The sequence below is a fragment of the Dasypus novemcinctus genome, chromosome 24, assembly GCF_030445035.2.
Source record: "Dasypus novemcinctus isolate mDasNov1 chromosome 24, mDasNov1.1.hap2, whole genome shotgun sequence".
NCBI classification, from domain to species: Eukaryota; Metazoa; Chordata; class Mammalia; order Cingulata; family Dasypodidae; genus Dasypus; species Dasypus novemcinctus.
In genome coordinates, this window is record NC_080696.1 from 33,630,537 (window position 1) to 33,653,093 (window position 22,557).

The following is a 22,557-nucleotide window of genomic DNA, read 5'->3' on the forward strand; positions in this document are numbered from 1 at the left end:
ACACTTTCTCTTCTTCTTTTTCACCAGGAGGCTCCAGGGATCGAACCTGGGTTCTCCCATATGGTGGGTGGAGGCCCCATCACTTGAGCCACATCCACTTCCCTCTAATGTATTTTTAATCTCATCCATTATGTCTTTCATTCCCATAAATTCTGTTACTTTTCTTTACTGGCTTTCACACTATTCTTTGTGTTTACCAGTGTTGTTGTCATCTTTTTTTTTTAATAAACAAATCAATTTTTTATTGATACATATTAATAAAGCGTGCAATTCATCCAAAGTGTATAATCAATGGTGTTTGATATACAGTGTCTTTTTAATATCCTTTATCTCTTTAGTTATATTTTCCTTCAACTCCTTGAATTGATTCAGGAGATAAGTGTGATTATCATTGATTAATTTCTTAAATCCTTTCTCTTGTCAGGATATCTGGTTTATTCCTTTAGCTGGGCCATCTCTTCCTGTTTCTTAGTATGGCTTGTAAGTTTTTGCTTTTGTCTAGGCATTGGAATATGTTGGTGAATTTACAATGATGGTTAATTTTTCTCTCTTGCCTAGTGGTTTTGTTTCATGGCTCTTCTTTGGATTTTGGTTCAGCTTATTCTAAGTCTTTAAAATTACCCAGTTTAAGTTACCACATAGGGCCAGGGGCTCATGAATGGGACACAGATTCACTCCAAGAGATGTGGGACAAGAGACTCCTCAAAGCGGTTTTTCTCCTTGTAGTTTATAGGTCAGCAAGCAGATGGTGCTCACTGGCGAATCTTCCCATAGATGTGTGTCTTCCAATCTCCACTTGTCCATGATTCTTGTCTGGCCAGAGTCGAGCTTTAAAGTGGGCTCTGCTGGCCAAATTAACTAAAGAGTAACAGTATTAGTCAACCAAAGGGGTACTGGTGCAAAATACCAGAAATTGGTTGTTTTTTGTAAAGGGTATTTATTTGGGGTAGGAGCTTACAGATACCAGGCCGTAAAGCATAAGTTACTTCCCTCCCCAAAGTCTGTTAGGAGCAAGATGGCAGCCGATGTCTGAGGGTTCAGGCTTCCTGGGTTCCTACATTCCTGGCGCTTGCTTTTCTCTGGGTTCAAGGTTCCTTTCTTCCTGGGGCTGGCTTCTCTTTCCTCTGTGAGCTTACTTGCTGGGGCTCCAGCTTAAGTCTTCAGCATCAAACTCCAGCATCAAAACTCCAACATCAGAAACCCTCAACTCTGTTCTTTGCCTTGCCTTTCATCTCAACACCCTAATCATAACTCAGTCATGCCCAGGTACAGATCAGATTACAAACATAATCCAATTATTTCTTTTTGGAATTCCTCAATAATATCAAACTGCTACAGAAACCACTCTCTGTCCTCTGCCACACCCTCTCTCTTCTTGGGGAGGGAGATGTCTGTTCCCCTCCCAGTCAGCTGCAGTGAGCCACAGGTTTTATCCAGGCTGTTTGCCTTGGGGGTAGCGGGTGGGTGCCATTCTTGGCTGCTGGGATTAGTAACTCAACGTTTTAGTTTTGGCTGCTTCTTCTCTCTGTCCCTTGCTCTTCTGGATGATGTGCAGCACTGTCCTGGTCTGCAGATCCCCAGTGTAGCTCCATCAGACAGCTTTTTGCCCTTCCTCTACTGTTTTGGTGAGAGTTGAGCCCTGCCTACCTTCTCTGGCACCACCTTCCTAGAAGACTCTGTGGGACACAGGACTTTCAGCGTTAAAATCAGGAAAATTCCGGACAAACCAGGACAAGTTGATTACCTTGTTTGACATGCATATTGCTGTTTTTCAGTGATTTCCTTTTGTCTTCATTTTGGGAATTCTCTTTATCTTCCTCCTGTGTTGTCTTTCTTTTTCCTAGATCCCATGCTAATATTTGTTGTTGTTGTTGTTGTTGTTGTTGTGCTCCAGCTATTGTGCTCCTTTATTTATGTATAGTATTAATACGTTCTTTGACTTCTTCCTGAGAAAAAGTGCATAGGAGGCAAATTGAGACCTTGCATGTCTTTATTCTTTTTTTCCACACTGTAATTGGTTTGGCTCAGACTCCCAAAACATAGTTGCTCTATTATATTTTTCAAAACTGCTTTTGAGAAGCATGGTCATTCTGATTCTTTAGTATGTATTTGCTCTCCCTGGCCTGAGTATTTTAGGGTCTTTTTTTTTTCTCTGAAACTTCTGAAGTTTGTGGTATGGTACTGTGGATTAGGTCTTTTTTCATTCATTGTTCTGGGCATATTGTCCTAATAACCTGGAAAGTCTTGCCTTTTCATTTTGGGAAAATTTCTTATTTCATTCTGCTTTTAAAAAATTTTCTCTTTCTAAAACTTCCATTTGTTAAAGGATGTGGAACTTCCTTGATGAAGCCAGTTTTTCTTTTTGAGTCAAGTCTGGGGAATAATTTATTTGTGGAAATTTTTATTTTTAATTTACAGCAGCTTGCTCATTTTCTCTGATGTTCCATTATTTTATGTTTTAAATACCATCCCTTACTTGTTTTGGGGCTCTCTCTTTGAGGTCATCTACTCTGAATTTTTATTCACATCTGTTTTCCTTCAATTCTTACTTTTGTTTGTTTTGTTGTTCATATTAGTATTTGTGCTGGTATTCCTTGGTAGGTCATTCATGGTGAGAGAACTGATGGATTCTGTGCTTGTGGACACTGTTTCTTGGCTATGATAGAGTAGAGACCCAGTAGGATCCCCCAATTATCTTTATTAGAAAGTGTTTTCTCTTGGGCTAGTCACTTTCTCCAGGAGGAGAAATCCTCTCATCTCCTACCAGCTAGCAGAGAGTAGGATGGGGCTGTGATAGTTGGAATACCACTGTTTGGGGAGTTTTGGAAATCAAATTGGAAAAGGGAGCTGATAGTATCAACATTTTGTATGTGGTCTTGTGGCACCTTGTAACCCCACCCCTGATGCCCCCTCCTTGAGCTGTGCCTTTTATCTTTTATTCTAGAATTCTCTGATTCAGTTTAATGAGAATATAAATCTATTTTGTCCCTGGAGTTGAAAAAGGGATTTGCCTGACTGTGTGGAGACAGGGTGGGATCTGAGGGGTCTAACTTCTTGTCTAGCTTTCAGTGAGTTTTCTTACTTTCAGCCACTTTCCTCACCTCTGTCTACTATAGTTTCTGTTTTTTCCTTATCCTGACCTCCTCTGGGGTTTTGCAGTACTAACTAGCTTGAATTTTTTTGTTTGTTTGTTTCCCCTCTAAAGCCTTAGACTTGAGTTTTGTTTCTACTGCTGAGTCAGTTACTACTTGTCGTCTTACTATCCATTTTCCAGAATTCTTTTGACATCTGCTGCCTTTTCCTTCCTCTTTCTCTTTGTCTTTGTGCATTTAAACCTTTATTATTCTCTTAAAGCATTTTAATGAAGCTTCAGGAGGGAGCAAAGAAACATGTTCCTTTTGCCATGTTTAATTAAATGGAGGTTCAGTTCTTTATGGAGAGAAAGTGAGAAGTACCCTTGACTTCTACCCTAAACCCCATCCCCTCATAGCCCCTCCTAGCACCCTGTCCTGTGGCCCTTGTTCCTTCCCAGTAGCAACCACTGTCATTAATGTAATCTATATTCTTGCTGTTTATATGTGTCCATGAACAATATGTGGTCTGTTTATTCCTTTTAACTATTGTTTAATAGTGTATCATATCAATATACCTCATTTTATTTATCTCTTCCCCTGTTTTGGACATTTAGGTTGCTTCCAGTTCTTGACTGTTACAAACATTGCAGCAACAAACATCATTTTACTGTTTTCTCCATGTGCAAATGCATGAGAATTTCTTTAGGTCATTACTTCCCTACCTTTTCATTATATGGTGTGCTTGGATAAATTGAAGATGATATGGAGGCTTTCTGTGGGACTATGATAAGGAAAATAGAATTTGCATTAAACTTCCAAATTACTTCAAATATTTTCTTGAGAAACATGTGCTTTCTTTTGATGATATCAGATTTTATTCTTGAAATGTCTATGTGCCTTTCCTCCATGAGGTTTTTTTTTTTTTTAATTATCCACGAGTTTTTAAAAATGAGCTTCTCAGATGGGCTCCATAGTTTCTTCTTTTTTTTTTTTTTTAGATTTATTTTTTATTTAAGCCCCCCCCCCCCGTTGTCTGCTGTCTGTGTTCATTCACTGTGTGTGCTTCCGTGTCTGCTTCCTTTCTTGTCAGGCAGCACCAGTAGTCTATGTCTCTTTTTGTTGCGTCATCTTGCTGCATCAGCTCCTGACCTCTCCTGGGCGGGCTGTGCTTTTTTCACACAGGGCAGCTCTCCTTGCGGGGTGCACTACTGCCAGTTGGGCACCCCTACAGGGGGGGCATACCTGTGTGGCACAGCACACCTTTGTGCGTGACAGCACTGTGCGTGGGCCAGCTCACCACATGGGCCAGGAGGCCCTAGGTTTTAAACCCTGGACCTCCTATATTGTAGGTGGATGCTCTATCAGTTGAGCCACATCAACTTCCCCATATAGTTCCTTAACAATTCTGAAATCCAAAATATTTTGAAATACTTGAAAAAGTTAGTTTTTCCTTAACTCATTTAGCTATAAAACCTCACCTGTCTAAACTCATTTGGTGCCAAAATTTGAGCTAGGTGGACAAGACTATTTTTAACTTATTTCACTTGAAATAAGCATATACTTCATTTAAAATAGATCAATGTGTTTGATTATGGGGTGCTGTCTGTTAATAAATATATATGCACTGTATTACATCCAAAATTTTAGTAAATTCTAAATTCCAAAACTCATTGAGATCCAAGGATTTCAGTTGAAGGACTGTAGACCTGTGGTCACCATCAGCTAGAAACTTTCTTTTCACAAGTGGGTGGTAGCAAATCACAGATAAGGTTTTGCTTTATTTCTGGTTGAAGGAAAGTCTTTTCATAATGAATACTCAGATAATTTCTTCTCTTTATACTTCAAGAGTGTGTTCTTTCCTTTCTTTGACAGCTCTAATATTGAAATTGTTTGCAAATGGATTTCAAATTCAGTGTTCAAGTGTTTCAGGCATACACGGAATTTGCTTTATTAGTTTTAATTCTTTTTTAGTGTTCATGTAACAAATATTTTTTAAGGATCCAAATATGTAAGAAATTCTTACAACTGTAGTAAAGACAACTCAATTTTCAGATGATCAAAAAGCTTGAACAGATACTCTACAAAGGGAGATATGGCCTTTGTATTAGTTTTCTAGAGCTGCTGTAACAAAGTAACACAAACCAAGTAGCTTACAGAAATTTATTGTCAGGGTCTAGAAGTCTGAAATCAAGGTGTTGGCAGGGCTGTGCTCCCTCTGAAGGCTCTAGCAAAGAATTCTCTCTTTCCTCTTCCTATCTTCTGGTGGCTCCCAGCAATCCTTGGCATTCCTTGGCTTGTAGCCGTCACTGTGTTCTCTATTTGTTGTTGTTTTTTTTTGTTTTGTTTTGTTTTTTTTTAAAGATTTATTTTTATTTATTTAATTCCCCTCCCCTCCCCCGGTTGTCTGTTTTCTGTGTCTTTTTGCTGCGTCTTGTTTCTTTGTCCGCTTCTGTTGTCGTCAGCGGCACGGGAAGTGTGGGCGGCGCCATTCCTGGGCAGGCTGCTCCCTCCTTCACGCTGGGCGGCTCTCCTTACGGGTGCACTCCTTGCGCGTGGGGCTCCCCTACTCGGGGGGCACCCCTGTGTAGCAGGGCACTCCTTTCGCGCATCAGCACTGCGCATGGGCCAGCTCCACACGGGTCAAGAAGGCCCGGGGCTTGAACCGCGGACCTCCCATGTGGTAGACGGACGCCCTAACCACTGGGCCAAAGTCCGTTTCCCTCTATTTGTTGTTACATGGCTACCTTCCCTGTGTTGTCTTCACATGTCCTTCTTATAAAGGACACTAGACATTAGCTTTAGTACTTGCCCTGATCCAGAATGAATTTTTCTTAACAGCTGCAAAGGCACTATTTCCAAGTAAGGGTATATTCTGAGATTCTTGGTAGACATGAATTTTGCAAGGGATACTATTCAACCCAATACAGCCAATAAGCATATAAAAAAGTGTGTTCATCATCTTTAGTCTTCAGAAAAATGAAAATTAAAACCAATGAAGTAGCATTACATTTCCACTGGAATGGCTAAAATAAGACTGACAATTAAATGTTGATAAGATGGGGAGTAAACGGAACTTTCATACAGTGCTGGTGAAGGTATAAATCTTTGGAAATCTGTTTGGAATTTTTTAATAGTTAAACATCCATTTGTCCTATGACCCAGCAAGTCCACTCCAAGATATTTACCCAAGAGAAATGAAAACTTGTTCACAAAAAGTCATGTATAAGAGTAAGAATGGGGCTGTGGATATGGCTCAACCATTTGAATGCACACTTCCCACATGGGAGGTCCTGGGTTTGGTTCCCAGTGCCTCCTAAAGAAGACAAACAACAAGCAGCAACAAGCAAAAACAACAAGCATAAACAAATGAGCAGTGAGTGCATATGGCTCAAGCAGTTGAGTGCCCATCTCCCACATAGGAGGTCCTGGGTTTGTTCCTGGTACCTCCTAAAGAAAAAACAAAACAGTTGAGCAGACAGTGAGCAAAAACAACAAGCAAACAGACAAGGGAACCATCTCAGGGGGATGGAAAAAAAGAATAAGAATGTTCATAGAAGCCTTGTTTATAATAGGTGAAATCTGGAAATAAATAACCCATATGTCCATTTACAGAAGAATAGATGAACAAATGCTTGTTTATGAATATTATTTTGTAATAACAAATAATGAACTACCAATGCATGTAACAGAATCAGGGAATGTCATAAACATTAGGTTGAACCAAAGAAGCCAGGCATAAAAGAGAGTGCATACTGTATGATTTCATTTACATGAAGATCAAGAACAGATAAAATTTGTTTATCGTGCTAAAAATCAGGACATTGATTGCCTCAGTGGGGTGGAAAGGGCAGTGTCGCTGTGGGGGTTGACTAGGACGGGGCACAAGGGAACTTTTTGGGGTAATGGGAATATTTTATCGCTTGATAAGATATATGGGTTTATCAAAACTCAACAGATTTTACATTTAAGAGCTGTACATTTCATCCTTTAAAGAATAGGGGAAAAGATAAAAGGGACAATGATCAAAAAGTAAATATCCTTTCCACTTCTGTTCCCTGGTTCCTTAGATCCAAGGGCGTACCTCCTACATAATCACAATACGGTTATCGCAGTCTGGAAATTTACATTGATGCAATGCTACCATCTAATATGCAGTTCACATTCGGATATCCCCAAATAGCTCAGTAATATCTTTATAGCTTATTTAACTTACAGGATTTAGTAAAGATCACCCATTACCTATCTTTTAAAAGCTTCTTGAAGGAAAATATGGAGATGGAAAATATCCTTGCAAAGTAATTAAAATGTTTTTTGAGTCCTTAGAGCATACTCTCTGGCACCTGTAGTTTTTAGGAGCCCATTTCATTTTTGTCTTGCAGTTAATGTGTTGAAAGTTTACAAAGTTAAAAAGTGCAGAATTAGAATTATAAATCTTGCTTTCATTTTCCTAAATTTCTTTCTTACTGAAAATGTAGGACTTAAAAAACTTCTCTAGTTGTTTGAATTGCAAACAAGTGGGTAGTATTTCCACTTAATGTTTTGTCAGTGAGATTTGTAATTGGTACTAGGTTTCCCCTAGACTCTAGGGCCTAGAAGAAGGAAATTTTAACTTAGCTGTTGGTAAAGTAATTAATTTAGTACCGCTACTTTTCTTTTCAAATTTTATTTCATGACCGCAAAAAGCAATACATATTAATTGTAGAAAATACCAGAAATCAAAGAAAAAGCACTCATAATTCCTTAGAGATGGTCATAACTAGCATTTGAGAGAATATTTCTCTCATCTTTTTTCTATAGAAACATAGTCACACAATTTTCATTTTTTAAACAGATGGTGGAATGATAATATATGAATTTTAGCTGCTTAATTTACTTTTGGTTTCATAAGCATTTTTTGTCATTCAGTATTCTACACCTTTATTTAATGGCTATGGTAGTGTTTCTTGATGGAAATACTGTAATTTTTTAAAAACTTTTTTCATTTAGAAAAAAACCACAGTAAAATGCATAGAACACCAATGTACAGCTTAATGAATTATTTTAAAGTGAACACCCTTGTAACTGCCACCCAGGTCAAGACATCGAGCATGGCCAGCAACCAGGAGCCCCCTGCGTACCCTTTCCCAATCACAACCCCTTTGCTCCCCCTAAAGGTAATTACTCTCCTGACTTTATGAAAGTTATTTTTTGCTTTTCTTTATCATTTTCCACTTGTGTTTGCATCCCTAACACTGTAGTTTAACTTTGACGGTTTTTGAACTTTTTATAAATGAAATCATTACAGTATACATTCTTTTTGTGTGTGACTTCTTTCATTCAGAATTTTGTTTTTAAGATTCATCCATATTGTTGTGAGTAGCTGTAGTTCATTCATTTTTAAAAATTGCTATATAGTAGTCCATTCATTGAATACACTATTATTTATTGATTCTACTGTTGATGGACGTTGAGGTTGCTTATACTCCAAGCTCTTGTAAATGAAACTGCTGTGAACATTCTTGATATGCCTCCTGATGAATATGTGCATGTATTTCTCTAGAGAATCCAAATCTAGGAATGAAATTGCTGGGTCACAGAATGTTTGTACCTTCAACTGTACTTGGTAATGCCAAACTGTATTCTCAAATGGTTGGATCACTTTGCAGTGTACCTACCTGTTTTACATCCTCATTAACATTGCTGTTGTCAAACTTTATTTTAGCCATTCTGGTGGATGTATAGTATCTCATTACAGTTTTAATTTGCCTGTTTTGTATTTTCCTTATTGTTAGTGAGGTTAAATACCTTTTATATGTTTGCTGACTGTTTGGAGATCCTCTTTTGTGCAGTGCCTAATTCACATCTTTTGTCTTTTCTTCTGGGTTGCCTTTCTCTTACTGATTTATGTGGGCATCACACGAGCTCTTTATTGGATAAATGAGTTGCAGATATCTTCTTCAACTCTGTAGGTATCTTTTGTTCTTTTCACTCCCAATAATGGGATCTTTTGGTGAACAGATAGTTTTAATTTTAATGTAGTTCAATTGGTCATATTTTTCCTTTGTAAGGGTAAGTACTTTTCATGTCCTATATAAGTTTTAGAAATAGAAATGCTGGGTTACAGCTGTATATATTCATTTTTTAGATTTTTGCTAACAGTTCACTCTCCCATGGGAAGTATGAACCTTTTGATACCATTTTCACTCTCACAATGTATACATGACTTTTCTATACTCTTACTAAAACTGGAGTGTTTGAATCAGTTTTGCCAATGAAATAGACCACCTCTGTTTGTTAATGAGAATTTTCTTAGTTTGCCCCTGAGATTCAGAGATTAAATTTGTTTCATCACTCCAAGAATATGGCAAGTCAAATAAGCATAATTACAAAATTAATACTAAAAATACCTTTGCTTTTGATTCTGAGGAGCATTTAAGGCCAGGAGGGAAAAAGAGAGAAGGATCTAAAAACCTCTTTCCTTTTTATTAACTTAAGTCAGCATGAATTTGGCTTAAATTAATGAAAATAAATTGATGAAAACTTAATGTAGTGGATCAAGGGAACCATGAAATTGATGAGCAAAATTTTTGTGGGGTCCTCTTAAAAATTCATGATATTTTTAAAAAATGTGGACTAATGATTTTTATGTACTCTTCACACACTTTTATTCAAGAAGATGATCCTTCCCCCCAACTTGTCCTGCCCCTCTTTCCTGCCAATCCCCAATATTCATTCATATTCTTTCCTCATTGCAAGATGTGAGACAGGCTCCTTAAGTGTGTTTAATTCTGAGATAATACGACTGGGCCTGTTGGAAAAAGCTTTTATTAGGAAGAAATTTGGGGTGGACTTCTCTATACTCTAGCCTTATTGCACCTGCTTTATTTTTAGATCTTCAACATTTTTTGCAGTACTCTGAGATAGTCTAGCACTTCTCTCTGCCTCCAATTTCCCCATGGTTGCCAGAATGCAATTCCTAAAATGCAGATGAGTCCCATGGTTAATATCTTGTAGAGACTCCAAAAGGACAAAAATCTTAATCCTTTAGTGTGGTGTTTTATCTTTTGCCCTCTTGGTATCTGTCTAGCCTCCTCACTTAGCAGTTCTCTACAACCCTGTCTGGGATCTGCAGTTTCTTCGAATTTGGAGTGTTCTTTCACTTTAGCTTGTCCTATCTAGAATCACCTCCTCTTTCCCTACCACCAGCACACCTGCCTAATAGCTAACTTCTTTTAAAATATTGCTTAAGCAACACATCCCCTTGAAAGCCTTATTCCCTGATCCTTATTCACTTTCTATACTCATGCCCTCTTTCCCCCACTTCTGTGTTAGGTGCTCCCTCTTCTGAGCGGCTGCCGCTCTTTGTGTATACCTCTGTCGCTGTATTTTGTATTGTTATCAGTTTGATTTTCTCTCCTACTCAGTCAAGCTCCTTGAGGGCAGAGCCCTGATTCCCCTTCATTACCCCCATCCCCCTTTAGCCTGGTATAGCTTATCGAAGGTACACTGTAAATGTTTAATGAATGATTGAATACAGAATTATATCTAGCTTACTTACTGATATAAGTATGAAAAGAACTTGTTGAGAAAGAGGTCAGCTTGAAAGGGATAGAAATATCTTAAGACTCTAAACCATTCTCCAGACGCATACAAATTTAAGAATGACAATGTGTTTGTAGGATTTGTAGGGTTTTGCTCATCTGTGTTGTGCCTTTACCGTCACAGAAGGATGCCCTGCAGTGGGCTCGCAATCCAGCTGTAGTAGAAGGAGAAGAGCCAGAGGACTCGGCCGATGTGGAGAGTTGTGGGTCTAATGAAGCCAGCACTGTGAGTGGTGAAAATGATGGTGAGTATCCTTAAGAAGATGGGTGAAGAGCCACAAGCAGGTCCTAGGGACTAACCTTTGCTTTCCTCTCTTCCAGTATCTCTTGATGAAACATCTTCAAATGCATCCTGTTCTACAGAATCTCAGAGTCGGCCTCTTTCTAATCCCAGGGACAGCTGTAGAGCCTCCTCGCAGGTAGGGAGGAAAATTGGTGATTAGGCCAGAAGAACGAGGGCAGGCGCAAAACAGGATTCGTCCTATTGCAGTTAACCACGAATGTGTTTGGAGAATGGAAAACATAAGTTTGGTCTCCACCGTTAGTGCCATTTAAAGGAGGGCCATAGGAGAAGTGGACAGTGCATGTGAGAGAAAAGTGTCTGTTTTTTTTCTCTTTACACAGCTAGATAATTTTGTCTGTTCTCGTAATAAATGTGTTTATTACATGTGAACATCTAGGGAGAATTATAGCATGGTGCAGAGTGGTGAGATCATGAGCTTTGGAGTCACACCTTAGTTTGAATTATGGCCCTGCCAGTCACTAGTGTGTGTGGGGTGAGGATGTGAAGAAGAGGAGTTGCATATGAAATGCTGGGCATGGTGGCCAGCACATCATTCAGTAACGTTTGTCAGTGCTGCCACCAGTGTTACCTGGCTGATCTGGTTGAATAGAGACTGTTTTTACAAGAGGGAGCGCTGTTGTGAGCCTGAGAATGACTCAGGTTCTTCTTTATTCCCCCTTGGAATTTAGGCAAACAAGCAAAAGAAAAAGACTGGGGTGATGCTGCCTCGAGTGGTCTTGACTCCTTTGAAGGTAAACGGGGCCCACGTGGAATCTGCATCAGGTATGTGTAAATTCATGATGGTATTGCTTCTTCCTCAGCTTCCTATCAGCAATTTCTGACAAAGGTAGTGTGATACCAGTCAGGCCATTTGGTCATGAACTCCCATCTTCTCTAGAAGGTAGTAGTACCCTGTGTGGTGGTGAGACCCGACTTAGTTTCTAGTGCTGGACTCTGCTGTGTGCCCTCCTCTTTGCCTCACAAGTGGTTGTGAGAATCTGATGAAGGAGTGTACAAGTGTTTTGTAAAATGTATAGTGATGTACAAACACAAGATGACGACTTGATATTCTTAAGGTGATATTTTAAAGTCAGACAATGGGGAAGAGGATTTGGGCAACGGATAGGGTGTCCATCTACCACATGGGAGATCCAAGGTTCAAATCCAGGGCCTCCTGTCCCGTGTGATGAGCTGGCCCACATGCAGTGCTGATGTGCACAAGGAGTGCCATGCCACGCAGGGGTGTCCCCCACGTTGGGGAGCCCCATGTGCGAGGAGTACGCCCCTCAAGGAGAGCTGCCCAGTGCGAAAAAAGTGCAGCCTGTCCAGGAATGGCACCACACACACGGAGACCTGATGCAGCAAGATGACGCAACAAGAAGAGACACAAATTCCCTAGTGCTGCTGACAAGAATACAAGCAGATGCAGAAGAACACACAGCGAATGGACACACAGAGTGGACCAATGGGGGGGGTTGGGGGGGAAGGGGAGAGAAATAAATTTTTTTAAAAATCTTTAAAAAAAAAGTCAGACAATGAAGTGATTTCTGATAGCCTGAGGCTGAGATATAGAATCACCCCAGTATTGACGGCAGCATCTCAGGAAGAGCTGGGAGAAGTACGCTTGTCTGAGAGCCATGGGCATGGCATGTGATACTTTTGACAAGTGGAATGCTTTACCTTCAGGGTTCTCAGGCCGCCAAGCTGATGGCGAAAGTGGCAGCCCGTCTAGCAGCAGCAGTGGCTCTCTGGCCCTGGGCAGCACTGCAATTCGTGGCCAGGCTGAGGTCACCCGGGACCCTACCCCGCTCCTGAGAGGCTTCCGGAAGCCAGCCACAGGTGAGTGGCTTAACACTCATTTTTCTGCCTGCAAGAGGGGAGACCCCTGCAGGCCTTGCAAAAAGGTGCTGTCTTGATCTACTCCAGTTCCTTTACCATTTTATTTTTACTTCTTGAATGGCCCTCTATTTTATGTTTGTTTTTTACCTTGTATTTTTGTTATTTTATGAATAGATCTTCTCTGCTAGACTGTGAGAGAATGCTTTGTGGGCAGAGATGGTGCCACATTGCTCTTGTAATTCCCTGTAAGGGTCTAGCCTGGTGCCTGACTTGGTACTGCTTAGAAAGTGTTTGAGTGAATGAAAATTGCTTTTGAGCTTCTCAGTGAAGAATTCCAGTATCCATTTTCTTTTTTGGTAGCATCCTGCCGTTTTTGTAGTCAGCATCCACAGTCTGTCAGACTCTCCTTTTTTTCAAACTAGTCATTATATTGAGTGGAAGCATATGTTGAATTTTGGGGATGCAGACAAATTCATTGGTGCTTCAATATGCCTTGCTCCCTCCCCCAAGTAAGGCTACTTGCAACACATGTATACTGTTTGCTATTTCAGGATTTATTTCTTACAGCCCATATGCTGGTCCTTTTGTAGATGGGCTGCATTAAACCATTAAGAGACTAGCCCTGGCTTCTGAAATTTAGAATAAACCGTTGCCCAAATTGGAACTAGGTTTGCTGTCTTGCTGCTTTTCTAACTTACCAGCAATGCTTTAAGGTCTCACAGGTCCCTGTTTTTAGTAATTCTTTTAAGTTAAAGTAACATTTGCTTAAGCTTCTGTGAAAGCTGTTGGCATTTCACTTCAGTTGTCTCTGAACAATCCTTAGAACATTTCTGCATGTAGGTAATCCCCTTCACAGAAGTCTTCTGTAGATTTTGCTGTAGTACACGAAATTCGTGTAGTACACGAAAATGTTTGCTTTTAGACAACCTCCATCATTTTTCCAGTTGGGGTTTGTGGAGCCTTTTCTCCAGCTTTGGAGGGAAGCTCAGAACATGTCTCCAGCCTGGTTTTGTCTGGGAAGAGTATCTCTTCAGGCTGTTACAGAGCATGATACAGAGCTTTGTCTGAGAGAATACAAACTCAAGTTTGAGAATAATGACATTAGCTTGCAAAGAATGATTGTAAAATACAGGTCGGGTGAACTGGGAGATTGAGTAGATTGTGTACAAATAAGTTCTGGGTAGCTGGTGCTTCTACCAATGTTTTTCTCTCAGCATTTGCATTTTTTGGTTTAAGAAACTGAAAATTTATACCTTCTTATTGTTCAAAAATCACAGGTCAGATGAAGCGAAACAGAGGGGAAGAAATAGATTTTGAGACGCCTGGGTCCATTCTTGTTAACACCAACCTCCGTGCCCTAATAAACTCTCGGACCTTCCATGCCCTGCCGTCACACTTCCAGCAACAGCTCCTCTTCCTCCTGCCTGAAGTAGACAGACAGGTGCGGGCAGGAGGCCTCGTCTTTGTCTCTTTCTGGGTGCATTTCTTCTATCTGCTTTCTAAGTTTCTTTTTGTATTATTTTCTTTTATTTTTGCCTTGATCCTTCTAGGTGGGGACAGATGGCCTGTTTCGTCTCAGTAGCAGTGCATTGAGTAATGAGTTTTTCACTCATGCAGCTCAGAGCTGGCGGGAACGCCTGGCTGATGGTAGGTGGACGTCATCATCTCCAAATGGAGATATGCCTGCACATTTTTTTACCAATATCTTTTTTTTTAATCTCGAGATACTTAGTAGAAGGCAGCCCTTGCTCACAATACTGATAAATTTGGTGGGTGTTAATGTGCCACACAGCTCCAAAGAAGCTCTTTGTTTAATGACTGTTCATTTACATGTGGGCACTATGTGTTTGTACAGTCCTTTCACTATAGCATCTCCTCTTCATCATTAAAACTATCAACTCCTATCTTTTCCAATAATGGTGGCATTGTCTGGATGGGGGAAGAAAGCACACCCCGGTGTTGACCTACACATTGTATCCCACTGTGCTGTCCTTTTAGGCATTGTCACTTGGTGTGATTGTTTCTTTTTAATTTGGCTGGCAAGCTACATGGGGTTTCTGAAGTCTGGGGAAACCAGGAACAAACTTCCAGTGGAGTCACATTGTAACGGGATCTGTGAAATATTGTCTATCAGGGAAGCTCTTTAGAGACTCAGTGCCCAGAGTTGTGTGGTGGTGTTTTTTGTTTGTTTGTTTGTTTGTTTTTTAACATTTTGCATATACACCTGGAGTTTTTATTGGAGGCTGATCACATAGCCAGCCTCTGCCTGACATGTACTCAAATTCCAGACACTCAGAAGGAAAACAGGTGAACACTTATTCAGCATAAACCATATTGTTTGCATAAATAGTTTTGGCACAGTGAGCCACTCTTATTAGTTAGAGAGGTAGGAGCCCTACCTAAATTACCAAGCTCCCAGATGCCAGTCAAGGTCCAGCCTTGTAAGCAGGTTGCCTTTCTAAGGATAAGTTGTCAGGCCTGAATTCTTTTCTACTCAGGTAGTAAGAAAGTTTGCTTGTTTTAATAAATGTGTTGCTTGTTGTTGAATGGCTGAATTACTCTGGAAAGAATAAATTTTCCTTATAGCAGAATGTTAACTCTGTCCTGAGCAAGAGCAGAATATGAGATGTCCCCTGGAGGACACAGAAGTGAGTGTGGGACTGGTGTGAAGAAGATAGTAAGAATAGAAAAAATCTCCAGTCACATGGACTTTGAAACTCCTGAGGTGGTAGAATCCATAAGGTAGACATTAATATCCTGAGTATACTTACTAGAAAAGTTTTATTTCTCTGTAGGTGAATTCACCCATGAGATGCAAGTCAGAATAAGACAGGAAATGGAGAAGGAAAAGAAGGTGGAACAATGGAAAGAAAAGTTCTTTGAAGACTACTATGGACAGAAGTAAGGCGCTTGGTACTGTGAATTCTGGTCTGGGCTTTGGGGGAATATGGTCTCAGAGTAGTGCATACTTGTGTGTTGGACAATAGTTTGGAGATATCAGTGACTCTCGTCATTTAGGTTAATGCCATTCGTATAGCGAAGCTAACAAGTGTTTGCTGGCAAGTGTTGTGCGTGTGCAGGTTTAGTTTGCATTTACTTTGTTCTGAGATATTTACATATCTGAATGTGTATTATTAATAGAAATAAAGTAGACATTGACCTCTCTGGCCTGTAACTGATGGAGTGAGTTTGGTTTGCAGATTGGGTTTGACCAAAGAAGAGTCATTGCAGCAGAACACAGGTCAGGAGGAAGCTGAAATCAAGAGTGGCTTGTGTGTCCCAGGAGAATCAACACGGCCACAGCGTGGTCCAGCTGCCCGGCAGCGGGATGGGCATTTCAAGAAACGCTCTCGGCCAGATCTCCGTACCAGAACCAGAAGGAATCTGTACAAAAAACAGGAGCCAGAACAAGCAGGGGTTGCTAAGGACACGAAATCTGTGGCACCGGACATCCCTCTCTACAAAGATGGGGAGGCTAAGGCCGACTCAGCGGGGGTAAGCAGTCCCCACCTGCCAGGTGTCTCCTCCATAGCACCTGATCCAGAGGGTCCCGAATTCCCGGTGGAAACTGTGACTTCCCGAATCCGGACCCAGCCAGACGACTTGGCATGTGCCTCTGCATCTCCAGACAGAATTCCCAGCTTGCCTCAGGAGACTGTGGATCAGGAGCCCAAGGATCAGAAGAGGAAATCCTTTGAGCAGGCAGCCTCTACATCCTTTCCCGAAAAGAAACCCCGGCTGGAAGATCGTCAGTCCTTTCGTAACACAATTGAAAGTGTTCACACCGAAAAGCCACAGCCCACTAAAGAGGAGCCCAAAGTACCGCCCATCCGGGTAAGAGGCTATTTGATTCCTGCCTGCCCTGGACCCAAGGTTCCTTTGAAGGCATGAGATTTGTAGAGCCCCTTTGCAGAGACGGAGGCCCTAGGACTCTTATGTTAATTGTATGGGAGCCTAGAGCTTTCTAAAAGAGAGAACTTTCCCTGAGACCAACTTAAAGTTTAGGGGAGAATGAGATTCTTCCTCATTTTTGTTCACTCTGTTAAAGCTATCTCTAGAGGTCAGAATGCTTTGGGATTTTGAAATTATTTATTAGGTAATGCTAGATTCTTTGCTATAGTGACTCACAAGGTCTTACCATAAATTAAATTTAGAAGTGTGGAATACAGGAGCCCTTTAGCAGAATCTTCTCAGAATGGTGTGGTGTCTCAGACAGCTTTTTATCATCGTTATTTTATTTTTTAAGGAAAATTGAATTTCTAGGCCATGACCCACCTACCCATAACCTACTTGAATCCCAATTTTGCTTTATTGTTCCTAATCTAGGCAAATCACCTAGTCATTTAAAACTGTTTTCTGATTCCTTTTTTGCAGATTCAACTTTCACGTATCAAACCACCCTGGGTGGTTAAAGGTCAGCCCGCTTACCAAATATGCCCCCGGATTGTCCCCATCACGGACTCCTCCAGCCGGGGTCGGACTGGTGCCAGGACCCTTGCAGACATTAAAGCCCGTGCTCTGCAGGCCCGAGCCCAGCGAGAGGCGGCCACCACTGCCATCGGAGGGGGGGGTGGCCCGGGTGGAGGTGGCGGCGGGACCACCGATGAGGGAGGTGGCAGAGGCAGCAGCAGTGGTGATGGTGGTGAGGCCTGTGATCACCCCAAGCCCAGGGGAGTCCCAAACATCCCTGGAGAGCGTGCGTCAGATCTACAGCGAACACAACTACTGTCGCCTCATCCTTTAAGTGGGGAGCATGCCCAAGCTGGACCTGCCACATCCAGAGCCAAGAGAGAGGACCTGGTTTCTCTTAGAAAGGAGGAAAGCTGCTCACTACAGAGGCTAACAGGCATCCTCACAAGTGAGCTAGAAGATGCCTCCCAACTTGCCATTCTTCCCACTGGGGACCAGCCTTGCCAGGCCATGCCTGTGCTGTCCCCTGAAACCCCAGTACCTGAGAGATTAGCTGAACAGTCTAAGCTGCATCTAGATGTTAGAACTGAGTGTGGGTCTGGTACCACTTCCTGGGAAAGGGATGATGAAGCGCAAGAATCCCCAGAGAATGAGCCTCTTCATTCTCCAGTGAAGAATATTTTGTCAGAAGAAGGAAGTGGCCTGGCTCTAGATAGTAATCCCACTATGAAGGACCCTGTAAATGTGACCCCCAGTTCCATCCCTGAATCCTCATTGGCTGATTGCCCACAGGACAGACCATTTGATGATGAATTAGGACTTGGCAACTCATGCGCACCCATGAACAAAAGAGATGCTGGACAAGAAAACTTGAAAACTGAGGCTCTCATTTCCAGTAGTGCAGTTCCTTGGATGCCCATCCCATCAAATGATGAGGTAGTGAAACAACCTGAACTGGACTCCAGAGAAAATGTACCATGTGTTGAGCCCCAGATTGGAGATGAGTGGAATAAAGCTGCTTCCCTCATACCTGCATTGCTTAGAGGTTTGACAACTGAAAAGAATCTAGATCCTCCTGACAACCTTCCTCCACTCTGGGCAGTACCATCTCAAGGAGGCATTGACAGCACTTGCAGCATCTGCGAACAGGTAGAAGTTGAAAAGCTGAAAATCAATGGGAACTCTGAAGCATTGAGTACTCATAGCGAATCCACAGACACAGCCTCTGATTTGGAAGGCAACCTCACTGAGGATAGCAGTGAGGCAGATGCTCATGAAGCTCCAGTGAAGAAGGGATGCTCAATTGTGGACAATCATGAGAAACACAATTGGAACCGATCAGACTCACTTTCCAAGATAAATGGTGATCTGAGTCTGGTTACAAGGACAGATGGGATGGTTGCTCCTCAGAGCTGGGTGTCTCGCGTATGTGCAGTCCCTCAAAAGATCCCGGACTCCCTGCTGCTGACCAGTCCCGAGTACCAGCCAAGGCCCATGTGCCTGGCCAGACCTGGGTCCTCCATGGAGGCCACTAATCCACTGGTGTTGCGGTTGCTGCAGGGTAACTTGTCCCTAGAGAAAGTTCTTCCTTCAACCCACAGTGGCAGCAAACCAGAATCCTCACAACTACTGCTCAAAAAAGATCAGAGCCTTGGCATCTCCATGGGGATGAGATCTTTGCATGATCCTGGAGAAAACAGTCGTGCAGCTGGCAAAAGCAGCCCCAGTTTTTTAAGAGCTTTGAAAGAGCCTCTTTTGCACGAAAACCATGAAACTAGGCCTGGTCTTGCCAGGCTAGAGGTCATCCAGGCTCCAGGAATGCCCCAAAAGATTTCCAAGACAGTCCCAAGCTTTGACTCCCAAATGCCAGTGACAAAAATGACAACTTCCTCTGGGAATCAGGAAGAAATAGATTCCAAAGAGCAGTTCTCTTCCTTTAGTTTTGAAGATAAGAAGGAAACCTGTGACGTGTCCCAGTGCAGTAATTCAAATGCTGCTCCAGGCAAAAGTCCAGGAGAGCTCACTACCTCAAGAGCACCTTGTTTCTCACCTCCAAATGTGATCTCCTTTGGTCCAGATCAAACAGGTCAGTCCCGGAGTGATCAGAACAATGTTGGAGGCCAAGGAAAGAAGCTCTTTGGTTCTAGGAATGTGGCTACAGCCCTTCAGTGTCCCAGGCCTGTGGGCCTGACCCCACTACCCTCTGATGCCCCTCCCATTTTCCCTGGTGGGAAGTTGGGACCTAGCAAAAACTCAGTGTCCAGTGGGGAAAAGACTGCAAGGGAGGACTGGGCTCCAAAGCCACCTCCTGCCTCCATTGGCAGCATCAAGAATGAGAAGACTTTTGTGGGGGGCCCACTTGAGATGAATGCAGAGAACAGAAAAACTGTTGGCCAGAGTGCTCTGGAGCTGATTAATCATTTGCAAGGGATGCCCTTTGTCATGGACCTGCCATTCTGGAAATTACCCCGAGAGCCTGGGAAAGGGCTCAGTCAGCCTCTGGAGCCTTCTTCCCTCCCCTCCCAGCTCAACATCAAGCAGGCATTTTATGGGAAGCTTTCTAAACTTCATCTAAGTTCCACCAGCTTTAATTATTCCTCCAGCTCTCCCACCTTTCCCAAAGGTATTGCTGGAAGTGTGGTGCAGCTGAGCCACAAAGCAAACTTTGGTGAAAGCCACAGTGCATCACTCTCCTTGCAAATGTTCACTGACAGCAGCACAGTGGAAAGCATCTCGCTCCAGTGTGCGTGCAGCCTGAAAGCCATGATCATGTGCCAAGGCTGTGGTGCATTCTGTCATGATGACTGTATTGGACCCTCAAAGCTTTGTGTATTGTGCCTTGTGGTGAGATAATAAATCATGGCCATGGGAAAAATGTATATTTAGTGTGTGTATTTTGATAATGATACTAAGTCTGTATGCAGAATATCATTGATATCATAGATTTTGTTGGTCTAGGCAAGAGCATCCTTGCCTCTCCATAAAATTTATTGTGCTAAAGTCCCTCTGTTACTTATCAACCCCTCTGCTCTTGCTGGAGGGTTTTCTTATAGGGTGACCCATTGGGCTACCCGAGGCCAGCCAGCTTGAGTTCTTTCATAGAAGTCAGAGCCTGGTGTGCCACCCGGAGCCCCAGGGAACTTGGAACAAAAGCAAGAAGGTTGTGTCCTCCACTAAGGGATCTAACCTACCTGAACCAAGTAAAAATGTCAGTCTTCCACTGCCCCCTCCCTACCATCTTTTCTTCTACTATCTGGAGTTGATGGTTGGGGAAGAAGCCAGCACAGAGTTAGAGTAACTCCCATCATTGCCCACCAGGGGGCTTAAGCAGCTGTTGACCTCAGTGTCACAGTTCAGTCATTTGCCACCTGACAGAACCAGTTTGACCTTTGGTTCTGCTGCTGAAGCGTTTTTGGAACTTTCCTGCCTCAGTATGATCCACTGGCCCACAGGATCTCTTGGAACCTTGAATAGACCTGCTTGGACAATGGAATTGAGGGAATAGCATTGTTTTTTCTATTAAAATGCCATCTGTAGACCTTGTAAGTCAGGTATCCAGAAGTTTGATGTGGGTGAATTTCTCCACTTGACAACCTCCCTGTCACTTTGGACTCCAGAAGACTGGGTATCTCCACGCACCTGTGTATGTGAACATCATTTTACATTTCTAAACAGTGTGTGTTTCTTATTTTTATATTTTTAACTCTTTATTCTTGGATGTATAAAGTGAACTTTTTTGCTTCTTGTAAGTATGCTCTATGCACCTCTGTTTTATCATGTATTTATATGTTGTACACAGTACTGGCTGATTCTGTAAATGGATATATTGTACAGAGAACATGAACTTCTCTTCCTTATTTTACATCTTCAGCTTCATTGCATTAAAGTGGTGTAATTTACTTATCTACACCTGTTGTCAGAGCCACTGAGTACTGTGCTGCCCAATGGGAGGGTGGAGTGACTGATCTGCCAGTTTGGCCTAACTGCAGCTTCTAGAGCCAAGGTCAGTCACTCACACTCTATTGAGCAAAAGCATTTTGCTCCTCATATCCCTTTTCTCTCTCCCCAACCTTAAATGGCTGCTTACTACCATATGTGACAAATCACCACCACCAGTGTTAAGTGCTTTGGGATTCATGGGTGAGTTCTGTGGGCATACCCCAGGCAGGCCTTCCAGATGTGGCTCCACAGTTGCTGCTTCCCAGCAGTGCCTGAGACCATGCCCTCCTGGGGCCATAGGGCCCCTTTCAACTTAACTTTTGACAGCAGGTTTGGAAAGGAACAGAGCAATGCCTGTCTGCCACTCTCTCTCCCAACACATTTCTAGCAAATAGATGCCCTGGTATTTGTCTTTCCTTACCCTGCTTCCTGCCTTATTTTCTTATATCTCAACTTTTTGCAAAGTTGACCATACTTGTTTAATTTAGGTATGTGTGAGTGCTTCTGAATGAAGTATAAAATTTGTATGACTTCAGCAAGTCTCATTTCATCTGAAAGGTTTTTTTTTTTCCTTCCACATAGTAGTTTTGTCATATGAAGCATGAGTGAGAAGCCGGCAATGATGTGACAGTTTAAAATGCAGTATTGGCCAAGTCTAAGATGTCAACTTCAAAATTCTGTTTACCAAAGACAGGGAGCAGAGGCCCAAGCCTGTTTGATCCTCTTCTTCCTTCTGCTGTGACCTTTGGAGCCATTCTAGGGTACAGTTTGAAACTGGTCTGGTCCATGGGGCTGCTCAGAGAAGCTCTGCTCTTGTATGTCTCTTGTGGTATTGGAAAAATAAACCTGTACAACCTGCATTTGTGGTCTCAGTCATCTTCTGTGGCCACCCTGTTGGTGTTGGGAGGTCAAGCTGGAGTGCAGAAGCTGTATTGGGAAGAGTAAATGCAAGTTCCCTTCACCTTGACTCAAGCTAATTTTCTTGTATATGTGGCTCTTTGTGTGTGTGTGTGTGTGTGTTTAGCAGGTACCCAGGGATTTAACCTGGGACCTGGTACTTGCAAAGCAGGAGCTCAACCATTGAGCTGTACCTGTTCCCTGTGACTTCTTATGTGAGGTTAGTTCAGAAAGAATGTCTTGTCAGCTTTATGGGTCTTCAGACTGTACATGAATTGAACTGTGCATGACTTCCACTGTTTACTGGAAGTAGAAATCCTTTAATGAATGTAATGAGAATGCCTTTCCCTTGTGAATCAAAGCCGTAAATGGTGACACCCCTCCACAGCTGCTCATCCAAACTGTCTCGCCGAGATTGAGGTTGCTGAATGGATTCCTAATGGCTGATTATCTCTGTGGGGAGGGTGACCAGTTCCAACTTTGAAGCCAAAACACAAGCTTGTAGCTCTTTCCGAAGCATCGGGCAGCAGTGAAG

At 42.3% G+C, this 22,557-nt stretch overlaps 1 protein-coding gene across 3 annotated transcripts in view; it reads left to right on the forward strand.

Moving 5' to 3' along the window:
- ASXL1 (ASXL transcriptional regulator 1) overlaps window positions 1-21,985 on the forward strand; it is a 98,503-nt gene extending 76,518 nt beyond the window's left edge. For 2 of the 3 annotated variants that reach the window (XM_058286888.2, XM_058286889.2), the window contains 10 exons: window positions 8,147-8,227; window positions 10,779-10,899; window positions 10,976-11,073; window positions 11,627-11,720; window positions 12,624-12,776; window positions 14,054-14,217; window positions 14,327-14,423; window positions 15,572-15,677; window positions 15,977-16,610; window positions 17,151-21,985. In XM_058286888.2, the coding sequence (XP_058142871.1) occupies window positions 8,147-8,227; window positions 10,779-10,899; window positions 10,976-11,073; window positions 11,627-11,720; window positions 12,624-12,776; window positions 14,054-14,217; window positions 14,327-14,423; window positions 15,572-15,677; window positions 15,977-16,610; window positions 17,151-20,039 (4,437 nt within the window). In that variant the 3' untranslated portion in view covers window positions 20,040-21,985. The remainder of the gene's footprint in view (window positions 1-8,146; window positions 8,228-10,778; window positions 10,900-10,975; window positions 11,074-11,626; window positions 11,721-12,623; window positions 12,777-14,053; window positions 14,218-14,326; window positions 14,424-15,571; window positions 15,678-15,976; window positions 16,611-17,150) is intronic. The other variant, XM_058286890.2, reaches the window with a different exon arrangement.
- Window positions 21,986-22,557: the final 572 nt, after the last annotated feature.